The sequence below is a fragment of the Doryrhamphus excisus genome, linkage group LG18 (assembly GCF_037039965.1).
Source record: "Doryrhamphus excisus strain RoL-2023G ecotype Guam linkage group LG18, RoL_Dexc_Guam_v1.1, whole genome shotgun sequence".
Lineage (NCBI taxonomy): Eukaryota > Metazoa > Chordata > Actinopteri > Syngnathiformes > Syngnathidae > Doryrhamphus > Doryrhamphus excisus.
In genome coordinates this window covers 1392755-1409509 of record NC_136374.1, presented here as the reverse complement: position 1 = coordinate 1409509, position 16755 = coordinate 1392755, and the positions used below count along the sequence as shown (strand labels likewise).

The following is a 16755-nucleotide window of genomic DNA, read 5'->3' as shown; positions in this document are numbered from 1 at the left end:
AAATTATTTTATTATGTTTTAACAGGGCTCTTCCCACATTTTATTCCAAAATATTTGTCCTCACAATTTTATACATACATCCCATGACAACATAAAAAACACATTATAAAATATATGGACTTTTAAAGAAATAGATTTTTGCGTTGGCAGGAAACAAGCGAAAACCAAATAGTTGACACACCTGTACATTGGATGAGCGGACGTCTACAGCGACGTCATGCGTAGCACATGTGACGTAATCACGCAAAGTACGTATGCCAATGTATCCGGAAGTGGAAACGCCGGACTGTCATTCCCGTCTGTGTGCTCACCCGTGTTATTTCCACGTTGTATACGACGTTAAAGTTGGACTTTTATGTGGAAAACTTAAATGGTAACTTAAAGTTGCGGCGAGAAAACGGCTGATAATGAACTCTCAGGACGTACTGAAGAAAGCGTCCACTCTGGCGTCGTACAATGTCTTGCTACAGGTGAATTACTTCTCTTCTTTGTTTGTGTGTAAAATATAATAATAATAATAATAACGCGTCCAAATATTACATTCTTGCTCTCAGGTGATGTTCCGTGTGCTCACCTTCCTGTTGAACGCCTTCACTCTTCGCTTTGTTTCCAAAGAGCTGATCGGGGTGGTGAACGTCAGGCAAGCTGTGTGCATCATTCATCACCAATGCTAGCTCAGTGCTAGCTCAATGATAGCCCAGTGCTAGCTCAGTGCTAGCTCAATGCTAGCTCAATGCTAGCTCAGTGCTAGCTCAGTGCTAGCTCAGTGCTAGCTCAGTGCTAGCTCAGTGCTAGCTCAGTGCTAGCTCAGTGCTAGCTCAATGCTAGCTCAATGCTAGCTCAATGCTAGCTCAGTGCTAGCTTTCCCACCAACTAGTCACGTGCACATCGATACTAACAGTTCGGTACTTCCGCTACCAGCGCTTCATGCTGTAAAATCGATTCTCAAGTCAAAATATTGATTACTTTGGCTGCTTCTGTCATTTGTGGAGAAAGTTTTCATCCTTATGGAAGTTCTTAATTTATCATTTTAGTTCTTATATCATGTTTTTTTGTTTAAAATACCATTGTCATATTGTTGTTGGACATTAGCTGCGCAGTATTTGAAATCACTCCATCAAAATACTCCAGCCTTTAAAATAAATTATTAAGTTAATTAAACTAATTATTACTATATTATTCATTTATTTAAAGTAATATATTTTTATGAATACATTAAATGGTATTAATACATTATAGAATTGGAATTGGAATTTTACTCAGTATCACATCAGGAACAAAATCACTGGTATTGCACATCACGCAGGGATGTAATAATACAAGAAAACTTGTACAAAAATAGAAGAAATGAGTAACGTATAAATATTAGGAGAGTAAAGTTGTAATCTTTCAAGAAAAAAGTCGTCATTTCACAAGAATAAAGACATAAATTGAGGGGAGAAAAGTACATAAAGCATAAATATTAAAATTAAACGAGTCCTAACATGAGAAAAAAAAATATAATGGGAGATTAAGAAAAATGTTGTAATTTGATGAGAATTAAATAAAAATATTTGGGAATAATGTCATAATATTAGAAAAAAGATTCACAATAATGAAATATTTGAAAAAAAAAGTTTTACATGAGCAAAAGTGTAGAGGGCACACAAGTATTCTTCCATGTCAAACGTGCTGCTCTTTTCACACATGCAGGCTGACCCTCCTCTACTCCACCCTGGTGTTTTTATCCCGAGAAGCTTTCAGAAGAGCGTGCCTGAGTGGCGATACGGGGGGGAAGCACAACTGGAGACAGCTGGTCACCCTGCTATGGATGACGTAAGCATCATCATCATCATCATCATCATCACATGAGAGACAAAAATAGGAGTGTGAAGGTAGACCAGAGGCTTCCCTTCCCCTCTTAGGTTGCCTCTTGGTGTCATATGGGGAGTGCTGCTGGCTTGCGTGTGGCTCTGGTTCCTGGAGGTCCCGGATCCTCAAGCCGTTCCTTTCTATGGCCCCTCCGTGGTGTTGTTCGCCCTCGCGGGGGTCCAGGAGCTCCTGGCCGAGCCCCTGTGGGTGCTGGCCCAGGCCCACATGATGGTTCGCCTCAAGGTGGTCGCAGAAAGCTTGGCCATGCTGGCCAAGTGCAGCCTAACGGTGGTGATGGTGGTGTCGGCTCGGGAGTGGGGGCTTTACATCTTCTCCACTGCTCACGTGAGGGACACGGTCCTAGTCCACAGGATGTGGTTTTTCATCGATGAATGAACTTACCTGCTTGGTGTTTCCCAGCTGGTGTACACAGGAGTGCTGGTGCTCTGCTACGCCGGATACTTTCTTCGCTTTTTGGGGTCTGAAGAGGCCACCAAGAGGGATTTTCCTCTCGGCAGTGTTGGAGATCTGCTTCCCCACAAAGCCAATGGAGAGGTATCTGTTTAATGCAGTTATACACTTTCATACAGTAAGGGGATCCATACGGGAATGTTCCAGGTCAAAGCATGGAGAAATTGACCCATGCAAAACAACATGCTGTGAACTGAGCTTTTCTTTTTGTCACTCACACACACACACGCACCAGTGAAAGAGAAGCTGCCTCATCTGCTTGTGTACTTTCAGCCGCTAGTGGATGGGAGCGTGGCCCGGCTCACCTGGAGCTTCTTCAAGCAATCCTTCCTCAAGCAGATCCTGACGGAAGGCGAGCGCTACGTCATGACCTTCCTGAACGTCCTGAGCTTCGGGGAGCAGGGCGTCTACGACGTGGTCAACAATCTGGGCTCCATGGTGGCCCGCTTCGTGTTCCTGCCCATCGAGGAAAGCTTCTACATCTTCTTTGCCAAAGTTCTGCAGCGAGGGCGCCCCGTCCAGAGTCAGAGAAAGGTTCTCACTTGTTGAAGAAATGTATTTGATGTCGTGGCCCTTGCTCATCCTGTGTTGTGACCAACAGGAAGATGTTGCCATGGCGGCAGAGGTGCTGGAATGTCTACTGAAGCTGGTGCTGGTGATTGGACTCGTCATCGCAGTGTTTGGACACGCCTACTCTGCCCTGGCGCTGGACATCTACGGTGGCTCGCTGCTGAGTAGCGGAGCAGGTAACACGGCATCCACATCCACATCCACACTTGTTCATGTCAAAGAGTCGGTCGTAAGAAGCGGATCGTTCACAAACGCCCCGTTGCTAACTGTGTGTGTGTGTGTGTGTTGAGGTCCTGGTCTGCTGCGATGCTACAGCTGCTACGTCCTCCTGCTGGCTGTGAACGGCGTGAGCGAGTGTTTTGTGTTCGCCGCCATGAGCCAGGAAGAGGTGGACAAGTACGCAAGGCGTTACGATGGAAAGAAGATTCGCCAGATTGCCGGAACACGACGTGACCGCTTTTGTTGTTTGTTCAACCTGCAGGTATAACGTGGTGATGCTGGCGCTGTCTGCGTCTTTCCTCTTGCTGTCCTACATGCTGACGTGGTGGGCGGGGGGGGTGGGCTTCATACTGGCCAACTGCCTCAACATGGCCCTGCGCATCTCGCACAGCGTCCTGTACATCCACCGCTACTTCCTGTCCAGTCCGTGGAAACCCCTGCGGGGCCTGCTGCCCTCGCCGCCGCTGTGCGTGGCGCTCGCCGTCAGCGCGGTGGTCACGGTCGTTAGCGAGGTATCCTTCCACGCTGTTTGATTGCATTTGTTGGTCTTTAATTAGACTTTTCTCTGGTTGCAGGGCGTCTTCTGCTGTGCCAGCGGCTGGCTCCTCAGGCTGGTCCACGTCGGCGTGGGGGCGCTCTGCCTCGCTTTTGTGCTTTTAGCCGTTCTTCTTGCAGAAAGGCGACTTGTGGCATTTGTGAGGACGCAGCTTTTGCCCCAGTACGGGAAAAAACACACGTAGCGCACGGAAAACGCCACCCGAGTCAACTTCTCTCTCATGGACACCAGTGCGGTACAGTATGGGAACGTGTGGCGATGCTACGCCCTCATAGGACACTTCATTCACTCTCCCATTTCATTAGGGACAACACTATAGGATGTCTAAAGTAGTCTGTGTCCAGCTTGTACGGCAGTGTGGATTATACTGGCCACTGAAAATGAGTCAGCACAGACGGCACTCGTGCAGCCCCAGACTGTAGGCAGTATGGTGCCTACGTGAGAAGATACACTATCATACTGATGTACTACTGTAGTACAACAATACATGGCCACGACGTATCGCACACGGCATCAGCATAGCTCGTGGCTGGTGAGTGTATGGTCATTTATTTAGCTTTTTTATTGAAAATACCATTTTATAGGAGACTCACTCTCTGAATGTTCTGAACTCTTGTTTCCATGCTGGGGTTAGCTTTTAGCTGAGGTTATGTACTAGTATGGTTTATAGGTTTATGTACTAGTTCTTAAGACAGCAAACCAGACGGGACTGAATCAACTGCACCCCTGCTGGACTACAACAGGTATTGCAAAGCCTTCTCACATCAGGTCGTGTTCATGCTGCTTGTTTTAATAAATGGAATATTTTTGTAGGGATGGCAAAGAAAACTTTGGAATCTTCAAAACACATTTTATTCTTTGATTATCTTTACACTCCTTTTACCCAATATAGTAGACTTAACAAGAGAAAATTACACATTTAAGACTTGGGAAGCCTGTTTATCACCTTCTAGATACACTTTTTAATGTTATTAGAGCTCCTGTTGACATGAAATAACACCCCTATAGTAATCTTTACACTCCTATTACCCAATATAGTAGACTTAACAAGAGAAAATAAGACATTTAAGACATGGAAAACCTGTTTACTACCTTAAATGTGCTTTTTATTCTTATTAGAGCTCCTGTAGACATGAAATAACACCCCTATAGTCACCCTTCCACTCCTTTTACCCAATATAGTAGACTTAACAAGAGAAAATTACACATTTAAGACATGGGAAGCCTGTTTACCACCTTCTATATACACTTTTTAATGTTATTAGAGCTCCTGTTGACATGAAATAACACCCCTATAGTAATCTTTACACTCCTATTACCCAATATAGTAGACTTAACAAGAGAAAATAAGACATTTAAGACATGGAAAACCTGTTTACTACCTTAAATGTGCTTTTTATTGTTATTAGAGCTCCCGAAGACATGAAATAACACCCCTATAGTAATCTTTACACTCCTATTACCCAACATAGTAGACTTAACAAGAGAAAATAAGACATGGAAAACCTGTTTACTACCTTAAATGTGCTTTTTATTGTTATTAGAGCTCCCGAAGACATGAAATAACCCTGTGTTGATGTTAGTGTCTGACTAAACTAGTAGACCTGGTGGAGGAACGCTCTGCTTTCACTTTGGTCTACCGGCTTGACTTGTGTGGAGCTGCTAGACATCTCTGGTAGGAGGAGCTTCCCCTCACGGCATCATTTGTTGTTGTTCAAACACCCATCGTCCTGTGGACCCCACACCCCCACACCAGGCCAGCAATAGACTGTCCCAGCAGACGACACCGAGGACCGCCATGTCTCAGGTATGGAGAAGCGTTTCCCAAGGAGAGTGTAGTTCACTTCCTCTGGGATCTTTTGTTTCCAACAGCCGGGAAGGGAACCCCGAGGAGGAGGAGGAGAAGAGGAAGAGGGGCAGCGTCCTGCGGTCAGACAGGAGGACCTGGACCAGGCAAAGAAGAACCTTGGCAGCGGTGGACCAAAGAAGAGTAAGACGCTGCAGGTCATGGATGAGTACGGTGAGCACGCACACGCACACAGTATGAACATCCAGTATGATCATATTACTGCATGTCTTATTCTACATTAGCATCACTGTACCTTGTTTAGCATGGACAAAGTTTCCACTCCATATAGGGACAAACGGGGGGGGGGGGGGCCTTATCCCATGGGACTGGACTAGTGTGTGTGTGTGTGTGTGTGTGTGTAATAGATAATTATGTTCCTAAATTTTCTAACCACCATTCTTGATGATAATAATTATGCAATGAATGGTATTTATGTTTACACTTATATATTTAGACTATTTTCTATCTAAAGTATTATTCTAATAGCGTTTATTATGTATGAATATGAATATGAATCCCATGACATGGTAAACGTATTCATTCCAGGATGAAATTATTAGCATCATAATACATAAGTAACATTTGAATATTAGAAATGCTCATATTTGGAAATTACATTTTTTGTTTTTAGACAATCTTTATCAATTCCTAATAGATAGTATTTGTTGTATTTAATTTTAATATGTACATTTTGTATAGTATTATCATCATAGCATTTATTACTGTATCCTACATTGTTTTAAGCAATCATTTAATATCATAAATGCTCATATTTGGAAATATCCAATGTAAACACCAAATGATTATTTATAACTTTTTTCTTTAGTTATTTTTACTAATATTTTTCACAATTTATAATATATAATCCATAATATTTTATTTTAACATGTATAATTCTTTATATCTATCTATCTAGTTATTATAGCATTTATGTAATTACAAAAATATCCTCATCGATAAAATGTAACGTGAATTAGACAATTGACAAATATTAAAAAATATTATTAAATATCAAATATTATTATAAAGTACTAAATAATATTCCCGTAAATAAAAACCAACCAGGAATGAGTGTGTTAATTCCGGGGTCCAAGTGTGACCAAACAATGACAGCAGAGAATATTTAGGCCTTTGAGCCTTGCCCTGTCAGGGCTGGGAATCAAACCCACACCCTCCGTGACGACAGGCAGAGAGGTGTGTTGCATTCCACCGCCAGGATAAGCCAGAATAAAACAACACAAAGCTTTGGAAGACCAGCCAGGAAGGAAGTGAGGGTCGGCAGAGCAATGCCGACCCCTGCTGGTGTTAGCAGGTATTGCTGCCATCAAAGCCAACTGTAGATCTGGAGAAAGTGAGGTTGATGCTTTGTTCTCGGCAGAGAAAAGCGGGAAAGTTGCTCCATCCGTCTTCAGCGGCGCGAGGTCAGGAGGAGAAACGGCTTTGAACACGCGCTCATCCCCACCCGCCAGGAAGTAGATGATCACTTCCTGTTTCCTGTCGCCGGCCCGCCTCTGAGGCAAGTTTGTTTGTGTGCTTAGATTGTGCATTTAGGGCTGATGTAGTACATTTTGAGATAACCAAAATCTTACTAATTGCGATCAGTGGGACACGTGAACAATAATAGACATTATATGACAGTGTCAATCAAAAGTGAGCATTTTTGATACTGCTAACATTGGACCTTTCATGTAATCCATTGCAGTTTATCAAATCATAATAAACGATGGCTGTTTGGTGGGTGACTATGGCCTTTTATTAGTCCAGAGATATAGAAATACAAGTTATATCAAGTATTGCTATGAGATGACGTTAGTTAGCATTAGCTTCCACAGTGCATGGAGCCTGGCTACTAAGCTAGCAGAGAGGACACCGCGGCTGACATCGAAGGATAAGGACATCTTTTAATTCCTTTTTCTCATATGTCGTCGTTCCTCCATCGGAAAATTTTATTTAAGTTTGTCTTGACTAAATTGGCTAGGTAAACTAGTTAGTTAGCTCGCTGGATCCTAAATTGGCTAGGTAAACTAGTTAGTTAGCTCGCTGGATCCTAAATTGGCTAGGTAAACTAGTTAGTTAGCTCGCTGGATCCTAAATTGGCTAGGTAAACTAGTTAGTTAGCTCGCTGGATCCTAAATTGGCTAGGTAAACTAGTTAGTTAGCTCGCTAGATCCTAAATTGGCTAGGTAAACTAGTTAGCTCGCTAGATCCTAAATTGGCTAGGTAAACTAGTTAGTTAGCTCGCTGGATCCTAAATTGGCTAGGTAAACTAGTTAGTTAGCTCGCTGGATCCTAAATTGGCTAGGTAAACTAGTTAGTTAGCTCGCTGGATCCTAAATTGGCTAGGTAAACTAGTTAGTTAGCTCGCTGGATCCTAAATTGGCTAGGTAAACTAGTTAGTTAGCTCGCTGGATCCTAAATTGGCTAGGTAAACTAGTTAGTTAGCTCGCTGGATCCTAAATTGGCTAGGTAAACTAGTTAGTTAGCTCGCTGGATCCTAAATTGGCTAGGTAAACTAGTTAGTTAGCTCGCTGGATCCTAAATTGGCTAGGTAAACTAGTTAGTTAGCTCGCTGGATCCTAAATTGGCTAGGTAAACTAGTTAGTTAGCTCGCTAGATCCTAAATTGGCTAGGTAAACTAGTTAGCTCGCTAGATCCTAAATTGGCTAGGTAAACTAGTTAGTTAGCTCGCTGGATCCTAAATTGGCTAGGTAAACTAGTTAGTTAGCTCGCTGGATCCTAAATTGGCTAGGTAAACTAGTTAGTTAGCTCGCTGGATCCTAAATTGGCTAGGTAAACTAGTTAGTTAGCTCGCTGGATCCTAAATTGGCTAGGTAAACTAGTTAGTTAGCTCGCTGGATCCTAAATTGGCTAGGTAAACTAGTTAGTTAGCTCGCTGGATCCTAAATTGGCTAGGTAAACTAGTTAGTTAGCTCGCTGGATCCTAAATTGGCTAGGTAAACTAGTTAGTTAGCTCGCTAGCTATGCTACAGCTTTGATATCCCTGCAGTGATCCTGTAGCACGTGCTCGGTGTGACGTAAACAATGCATAATGGGAGGTTAACATGACCATTGGGGTGTTATATCACGTCTACAGGGAGCTAATAATGCTAACCCCCCCAGGTTGTCTGTGCACTAACGATGAAAACATCACATTAATATGAACTGATATATTGCAGGAGTTAATTGAAGTTAATAAATGTATTAAACCACAGTCTTGGGAGGGAAAAAAAACATTTTAGTCAGTAAAAGCACAAGTAGTCCAATGCTTGTTAATCTTCATCTCCATCCATCCAGAAGATGGCTCGTGATGAAGATACAGCTATAACAATAGAAAAAAAAATCCAAAGAACAAGCAAAGAGAATTGGCATCTAATGAGCCCTCTGTCACGTTTTCATTTCATAAATTTGTGATGCTGATCTTGGAGGATTTTGGCGGAGGACTTGGCGTCATAGAAGAGCTCGTTGATCTCCTCGACCTGCTCTCGCTCCACCGTCTCTTTGCCCTGAACACGACCCAGCAGGCTGGCCGGGGTCAGCAGCTGGACGGCATACCTGAGCACCCACACGGGAGACGGACAGCTGTCACCAAACCACAAGAGATGCTTGAATTCTACCGACTCTACCATGACGTGGTACCTGAGGGTGGTCTTGGCGCCGATCTCCGCCAAGTGGGTGAGCGCTTCCTCGCTGATGCCAAGCCCCTCGGTTTGAGCGCGGATCTTGATGATCTGGAACGGGAGAATTGTCATCATGGTTGCACAAGGTCTGGGCAAGCGTGTTTGCTGCGGACGTCCACGCCGACCTGCTTCATCTCCTGGGGCGTGTACAGCATGGTGCGGATGATCATGACGCGGTCCAGCAGGTCCAGTGGAATGCCGTGCGGTGAGCTGATGTCCTCCGTGCCTCTGAACGCCACACAAAGACAAAACTCTTGAATGGAAATAGCGAAGTTGACATAGAAAACTAAGAAACCCCAAGACTGACCAGACGTGCATCTTCCAGTACTTCACCTTTTTATTCAGATGCACGTGGAGTTTATGCTCACCTGGAGGTAAGAAGGACTGGAACAAGTCCTAATCAAATCCAATATGACATGACTACTTTGGGGCACACGGACCCCGCCCCCCCATGAAAGCATGAGGTCATACCTGATGAGACAGTTCCCCCGGTTGGACGCGAACACCACGATGGGGGCGATGGTGCTCTCCAGGGCTCGATGGAGGTAGGTGAAGCACTCGATGTCCAACATGTGGACCTCGTCGACAAACAGCACACCCGGCACCAGCTCAGCCACGCCCTGGTCGATGTAGCGGTTCACCACCTTGTTGATCTCCGCCCGAAGCTTGTCTGCAAGGACAAACACGGGCGGTGAACCAACAAGCCAAAAGCTGTAGAAGCGGCAACGGCGGCGTGGCGCCCCCACCTGTGATTTCCGTCTTTTTGGGCTTCATCAGCTGGCCCATCATGGACAGGATGTCCTGGCCTCCCTGCCACCATGACACAGCGGTCAGTGCGGACCTCCGCCAAGGCAAACAACACATTCAGCGATGGCTAAAAGTTGGCAACCTGACGACTAACAACTACTGTGTGTATGTTACGTTATGTATGTAGGGCGTGGCTTGTCATGTCCGAGCAGGAAGAGGGCGGGATTTTTATTTTTGGCTTCTCATTTTCTCCTTTCTTCCCCACATTGGATTTCTCCCACATACCATTGGCTGGATGCTTTTCCAGGAAAACCTGTTTACCGCCTTCTAAATATACTTTCTAAAGAGCCCTCTAAACATGAAATAACACCCCTATAGTCACCTTTAAACTCCTATAAACCGATATAGTAGACATAAGAGAAAACACCACATATTAAAGCTGTTTAGCACCTTTTAAATACACTTGAATATGATTAGAGCCCTCTATACATGTAATAGCACCCCTATAATTACCTTTACAATCCTATTACCCAATATAGTAGCCGTAAGAGAAAACACCACATACAAAAGCTGTTTACCACCTTTTAAATACACTTGAATATGATTAGAGCCCTCTATACATGTAATAGCACCCCTATAATTACCTTTACAATCCTATTACCCAATATAGTAGCCGTAAGAGAAAACACCACATACAAAAGCTGTTTACCACCTTTTAAATACACTTGAATATGATTAGAGCCCTCTATACATGTAATAGCACCCCTATAATTACCTTTACAATCCTATTACCCAATATAGTAGACATAATGAGAGAAAATAAGACATATAAAACAACTGGTTGCGACATGATTAGAGCCCTTTGTACATGAAATAACACCAGCGAGTAACATAACATCAGCGTGTTGCTTAGCGACAAAGATGAGGCTAACAATACTGCAACACGTGTCGACTTAAAGGCGTCAACATAAGCGGTTCCACACAGAGTGAAAGAGTGGAAAAGCATTGCTTTTTAGAACAGAACTACCTGTGGTCGGGCGTTTGCCACGTCCAGGTCGTGCAGCGTGACATCCTGGACGATCTCCTTCTTCTTGTGGACGTCACCTTTGGGCAGCGGCACGTACTCCTCAGCCTCCAGGTCAAACTCCGTGGCAAACGTGTCGCAGCGGCCTTGCCTCTGGAAACACAGACCCACAAAGGTGAGGGGGGGCGGAAACGGGCAGGGTGGGTGCGCTCGTGCCACCGACTGCTGTTTGCGGAGGAAAGGTCAAAAAAGACGGAAGGAGGACGAGTGTGGCGCCTACCTTGACGGCGCCGCTGTTGGCTTCGATGTAGATGACGTCGCCCACCTCCACGCGCTCCTTCTGGAGACTCTCGTAGATGCTGGGGTCCAACTGGGGAGCACAAGACAAAACCACTACTGAAGGCCGGTTGCTGGTTTTAGCCATGAATACACTTCCGTGACCGTCCTTCAAAATAAAAGCGCTGTACCGTTCTACATTAAAGATGAGTGACTCTGACCTTGAGCTGCTTGGTGCCCTTGCCCGTCTTCAGACCGATGATGACGTGGCTGATGGTCTTGCCGTAGCCCCCCATGGGGTTCTCCGTCTCACAGGGGGTCAGCTCCGTCACCTCGCCCTCGTACACCTCCTTGGTCTCTTTGATACGCAGCCCTGCACGGGAGGGGGACAGCATGGACTCAATGCCGCCTTTGTGCGTGGCGTCCCTCAGGTGCACGGTCATGCTCAGGTCATGGATTCATTCACAGTGTGGGGGAAAACCCTGTATGCTCTCTAAATGTTATCTTTTTTTATAACCCTGCGCCCTGCTATTTAAGTCAAAATGGCTGCCGTACCAGTCCAAATAAACAGTACATAACATAAATAAAAGACCCTTTAAGGCACCAAAATACTACACATGAGACTCGGCTTTGAAAGAACTTGTGTAAACACAGCAACATGCCAGTGACAGGAAGTGACGCTCACCGATGGCTCTTCTGAAATTCTCCATCAGTACTTCTGTCTTTTTAATCTCCGACGAGTAGACCTCACTGCCCACCATGGGGCAGAAAGGCACCTTGTTGCCCAGCTCCTGTGCTATGGCTAACGCCAGCGCCGTCTATACCGGAGAAGAATAAAACATGAAAAATACCAAAACACGCTCTAGTACCGCTCTCATTGTGTTATTACCTTTCCGGTGCCTGGCGGTCCTGCCAGTAAAACCGCCCTTCCTGCCATCTTCTTGGAGCGGATCAGCTCAACAATGATGCCACATGCCTGAAAAACAATTGGAAGAAATGCAGAAAGCTACAAGAGCAAGATGACCACACAACATCACCACACGTGGGGTGGATTTCAAAGACCACCTCCTCATAATAATAATAATAACAATAATAATACCATGGACGCTCGGTTTCATGCAAAACGCCAACTAAAGCGAGGACAAACTTAACTGCAATATAATGCAATTCATTATTTCATGTCTTTTGGGGAGAGATAAACAATCTATTATACATCCGCTCCTGCATATGCTCCTGTGCAATAATATGTGTATATTTTGGATATCTTGTATATATCTTGTTAAATTGTCTTTTTACTCTACTTTATATACTTTTTTGTTTTTTAAACTCGACTAATGCACTGAAAAGAGAAGCTCTCCAATTTCGTTGTACATCTTGTATAATGACAATAAAGGCCATTCCATTCCATCCCAATACTCCTGATGTGTTGCATTTCTGACTAAGGTGAATGTAAACATAATTTAACAATCTATAAGAGTTACACTTTACAGTTATATATTTTAATAATGATTCACAATATAGCGCCGATATCCAATTCTTCGTCGAATACCCGTGAGTCCGTGGAGCTTTCGTCAAGCACCCGCGAGTAAATCGTTCGTTGTGCAGAGTCTGTCATCTCGGGTAGGGGGGAAAGAGAGTTGATCTGAGGCAAGGAATCGACCCGTTGCTTTTTCCAATTGGCTTATACATCCTTTTGTAATTTTGCTAGCTGTACCTGAGGGAATGGGAGGGGTCAGTGAACGAGGTACCAGAGACAAGCACCCGTTTTGGCGTGGTACAGAAGGAGTTAAAACCCAGCGAGTTTTCAACGACTCGTTCGCGACTCGCACATCTAGGCACTCAAAAGTATGGAAGTTTTCCAATTGAATCACAGCTTTGTATTTTGTGTACACCAAGTGTGCAACAGCGACCCCACATGCTAGCAGGCTTAGCTCAACGGCGCAGGCCGGACATGGAAACAGACTATTTCATGCTATCAAAAATGTTAACTCACAGGCACCATTACGTCAAACAATAGAATAATAAAACAACATGAACATTACCTCCCTGGCAGCTTCCTGTCCCACCAAACCACATGCTGTCTGTTTAGCGTTACCGGCCTCATCTAAGCCGAGTCCTTTGACGTGACTGTGAGAGGCGATCCGTTGAGTCTTCGTGGTACTCTTCACCTCCTCAATCTTCATGGTTGCGTGTATAGTTTGTGCCACAAACTCGGCTAAAGTATTCAGAAAATAGCAACTTGCGCTTCGTTTGGCCACTTGCCGCCGCAATCGCCGCCGAAACTCAAAACACAGGAAGAATGGTTTCCATGTGGGGTTACTAAGGAAAGTTGGCGGAAGTGTTACCCTGAGACCCCGCCTGTTTTCGAGTTTTACGCCATACGATTGGGTACCTAGCTCACAGACCGTGTATTGATTGGCTGTGACTTGTGTCAACTATCACTGTTACCGGAAATTCAACCTGTGAGGGGTTAAGTTCCGGTTGTGTTTTAGGTTTCCTGTCGTAGTGGAAACGGCAAGAAACATTGCGCGTGAGTGAAACAAATGTCAAAGAAGAGTGGAAAAATAACAGTAAAAGTAGAGGTTTTAATAATTCTGTTTATTTGTTATGCTTTCATATACAGCGTTATTTGAGTTGTTTACGGCAAAGCAAACATTGCTCAAGCTAACAGACAAGAGGCGACTTTCACGTCAACTTTTAGCAACAATGTGAGCTTTATAGCTTTACATGTATAAAGTAATACTGTTTTGTTGTCTAATTGTGTGTGTGTGTTTGTAATTACAGTGTCTGGCAGTGACAATACTCCATGGTGGTACACGTAAATAGCAGAAAGTACTTGTAAGAGGTGACAGCTGGTCAACATGGCCGACGGTCGGACAGACACTTTAAACTTCAACGTCGGGGTCCTTGGACATGTCGACAGCGGCAAGACGTCGCTGGCTCGGGCGCTGAGCAGCACCGCCTCCACGGCAGCCTTCGACAAGAACCCCCAATCCCGCGAGAGAGGCATCACCCTGGACCTCGGCTTCTCCTCCTTCACCGTGGCCCTTCCGGATCACCTGCGGGACAGCGAGGGCCGGCGTCCGTATGACAGCCTGCAATTCACCCTGGTGGACTGCCCGGGACATGCCTCTCTCATTCGGACTATTATTGGAGGTAAGGCAATAAGGCGTGTTATTCAGGGACGGCATTTGAGGTCAAATGGTAGTACATTGCATTATACTAAGGCGGGTTAAACTTAATTTGTTTGCCTTTTATTGTGAAAGAGAAAATGATTCATGATGGTAATGCTGTCATTTTCCTCATTCAGCCATCATAGACTCACTTGTGTTGTCCCGCATACGTCCAGTAGAGGGCGCCAGATGCACATCACACTACAGTGTCACCTCTATTTCTTCCATATAATTCTCCAAAGCAAAATCAATGCAGTATACTGTACATCGACTGTGCCAGTAGAACTAAATCTATGCAAAATAATTTTGTGCATATTTCCAATACAATTGAAATAGTAATTTGTTACTTGTCAATTTAATGCACACACACCTTTAAAAGCTTTTTAAGTAAACTGGCTAACATTTTAATGAATTCACACAATACTTTATTTCATTTTGGAGCAAAAAAAAAGGTTTGAAACGATGATATAAAAATTATATTGCAGCAGTCATGAGATGAAAGAGAATTTCAAAAGTCATTGCGGTGTACGGGACATAGTATGTTTACAGTGATTATGGCCAAGGTAGCCAATACAGCCCGAAAACATGGCGATGAACATTGGTGGCCTTCAAAACACAGAATGCTAAGTGTCAAGGACAATGACAGGAATAAATGTTCCCCAGCTCTAATAAACACCATGCTGACACAGAGGGCACATGTTGGAGATTATCCTGGGAAGAAGAATGTAGCGATCGGGCTATACATATATTAACCCCCACCCGTCCCCCTCCCCGGTCCCAAATGGGGAAAGGACAGGAAAGCTATGGAGCCAAGTGGAAGCAGAGAAAAGTGCAGCAAAGCAAAGTCAGGAAAGACAACCAAGCGTGTGGCAGCTCCAGTTTCAGCCCTCCAGCCCTGACGCCCCTCTTCTCCCCTCTTCTCCCCTCGTTGGGCTGTTTTCCTTGGATGTCTGTGTCCCTTCCTGTTTGCACGTGTATTGTCAGTCACCAACAACGTGTTGGCGTGTGTCTCCTAGGAGCGCAAATCATCGACCTGATGATGCTGGTGGTGGACGTGGTGAAAGGGGTCCAGACGCAAACTGCAGAGTGTCTGCTGATCGGCGAGCTGACCTGTCCCCGCATGGTGGTCGTGCTGAACAAGACCGACCTCCTGCCAGCCAACAAGAGACAGAGCGCCGTCGAGAGGATGACCAAGAGACTACACAAAACGCTGGAGAACACCAGGTCTGCACCGTGCTGCTGCTGTCCAACCTTCTTCACGTTTAACACGCCTTTTTGTCTTTTTCTTTATCATCATTTTTTAGATTTAAGGACTGTCCGGTCATTGCAGTGGCAGCCAAGCCCGGGGGCCCCGAGGCTCCTGACACGGAGGAACCCCAGGGGGTATCAGAGTTAATGGAGGTAAAAATCAAAAGTTGAGGACCATAGCTAAAAAAAAAAAACAGCTGTCTTTGCGCGAGAGGCGGGGTCCACCCTGGACTGGTGGCCAGCCAATCCCAGGGCACATATAGACAAACAACCATTCACACTCACATTCATACCTATGGACAATTTGGAGTGGCTAATTAACCTAGCATGTTTTTGGAATGTGGGAGGAAACCGGAGTACCCGGAGAAAACCCACGCATGCAAACTCCACACAGAGATGGCCGAGCGGAGATTCCAACCCAGGTCTTCCCATCTCCTGCCTGTGTGGCCTACATGCTACCCACTCGTCCTCCGTGCGGCCTATTTAGAAAGTCATACAGGTCTTCTGTGCTATCTTTGCTAATGGCACCAATTCACCAGCATTAACGAAGGTCGACTGTACGATGGGAAGGTCATACAAAGTGCTAAATACATGACACATAAAGAGTGTAATAATATAATATCCTGGTCAAAGTAGCAATATTTGTCAGTTATTTGTTATTCTAGACGCCCCCCCCCCTCCAAATCTCTACAAGATAGACCATGTCAAAGGTGTGTTTTGACATATTTATCCCCCCTGCTTCTCAGCTGTTAAAGAACCAGACGTATCTCCCACGGAGAGACCCCACAGGCGACCTGCTGATGGCGGTGGACCACTGCTTCTCCATCCGGGGCCAGGGGACGGTCATGACCGGGACCATCCTGCAGGGGTCGCTGGCCATCAACGACACTGTGGAAATCCCAGCCCTGAAGGTAAATATGACATGCTCTACTCTACTCCAGGGTCTTCATTCAAATGGACTACTTTTCACAGCGAAGGTCACAACCTTATGATGTACATTCAATATACAGTCACAGTTTATGTATATTTTAAATTATTTGTATTTGAATGAGGGAAATAAGTATTTGATCCTCTAGTATGCTTTCACCGACCAG

At 44.9% G+C, this 16755-nt stretch overlaps 4 protein-coding genes across 7 annotated transcripts in view; 3 read left to right on the top strand and 1 right to left on the bottom strand.

Moving 5' to 3' along the window:
* The first annotated feature begins 71 nt into the window (after positions 1-71).
* On the top strand, positions 72-5410 carry rft1 (RFT1 homolog). Its single transcript, XM_058055396.2, has 10 exons — positions 72-470; positions 555-640; positions 1693-1815; positions 1905-2196; positions 2272-2406; positions 2596-2856; positions 2924-3068; positions 3183-3288; positions 3374-3623; positions 3687-5410. The coding sequence occupies exons 1-10, from the start codon at positions 408-410 to the stop codon at positions 3849-3851; spliced, it is 1626 nt and encodes a 541-aa protein (XP_057911379.2). The 5' UTR covers positions 72-407; the 3' UTR covers positions 3852-5410.
* On the top strand, positions 5411-7502 carry mustn1a (musculoskeletal, embryonic nuclear protein 1a). The gene is made up of 3 exons (XM_058055405.2): positions 5411-5474; positions 5540-5687; positions 6895-7502. Exons 1-3 carry the CDS (start codon positions 5466-5468, stop codon positions 6990-6992), a joined length of 255 nt encoding a protein of 84 aa, XP_057911388.2. The 5' UTR covers positions 5411-5465; the 3' UTR covers positions 6993-7502.
* Positions 7503-8352: 850 nt separating this feature from the next.
* ruvbl1 (RuvB-like AAA ATPase 1) lies at positions 8353-13589 on the bottom strand. Its single transcript, XM_058055400.2, has 11 exons — positions 13283-13589; positions 12130-12216; positions 11926-12058; positions 11462-11613; positions 11245-11334; positions 10968-11117; positions 9940-10003; positions 9665-9863; positions 9319-9421; positions 9153-9244; positions 8353-9068 (listed from the first exon to the last, which is right to left on the bottom strand). Exons 1-11 carry the CDS (start codon positions 13421-13423, stop codon positions 8909-8911), a joined length of 1371 nt encoding a protein of 456 aa, XP_057911383.1. The 5' UTR covers positions 13424-13589; the 3' UTR covers positions 8353-8908.
* A 99-nt stretch (positions 13590-13688) lies between these two features.
* eefsec (eukaryotic elongation factor, selenocysteine-tRNA-specific) overlaps positions 13689-16755 on the top strand; it is a 43539-nt gene continuing 40472 nt past the window's right edge. For 3 of the 4 annotated variants that reach the window (XR_009120073.2, XM_078798487.1, XM_058055394.2), the window contains exons 1-5: positions 13716-13948; positions 14025-14396; positions 15430-15637; positions 15718-15814; positions 16408-16572. Coding sequence is in view for 3 of the 4 variants with exons in the window: in XM_078798487.1 (XP_078654613.1) it covers positions 14102-14396; positions 15430-15637; positions 15718-15814; positions 16408-16572 (765 nt within the window). In the remaining variant the exon portion in view is untranslated. Of the gene's footprint in view, positions 13949-14024; positions 14397-15429; positions 15638-15717; positions 15815-16407; positions 16573-16755 lie in introns of all 4 variants that reach the window. The other variant, XM_078798486.1, reaches the window with a different exon arrangement.

Excerpts from the sequence above, each read along its gene's own strand:
- rft1 (XM_058055396.2), top strand. The coding sequence starts at position 408 with ATGAACTCTCAGGACGTACTGAAGAAAGCGTCCACTCTGGCGTCGTAC. Across the intron at positions 2,857-2,923 it reads CCGTCCAGAGTCAGAGAAAG|GAAGATGTTGCCATGGCGGC; the intron begins GTTCTCACTTGT and ends TGTGACCAACAG. Across the intron at positions 3,624-3,686 it reads TGGTCACGGTCGTTAGCGAG|GGCGTCTTCTGCTGTGCCAG; the intron begins GTATCCTTCCAC and ends CTCTGGTTGCAG.
- mustn1a (XM_058055405.2), top strand. Across the intron at positions 5,688-6,894 it reads GCAGGTCATGGATGAGTACG|AGAAAAGCGGGAAAGTTGCT; the intron begins GTGAGCACGCAC and ends TGTTCTCGGCAG.
- ruvbl1 (XM_058055400.2), bottom strand. The coding sequence starts at position 13,423 with ATGAAGATTGAGGAGGTGAAGAGTACCACGAAGACTCAACGGATCGCC. Across the intron at positions 10,004-10,967 it reads TGGCAAACGCCCGACCACAG|GGAGGCCAGGACATCCTGTC; the intron begins GTAGTTCTGTTC and ends TCATGGTGGCAG. Across the intron at positions 9,069-9,152 it reads GGCGCCAAGACCACCCTCAG|GTATGCCGTCCAGCTGCTGA; the intron begins GTACCACGTCAT and ends GTGGGTGCTCAG.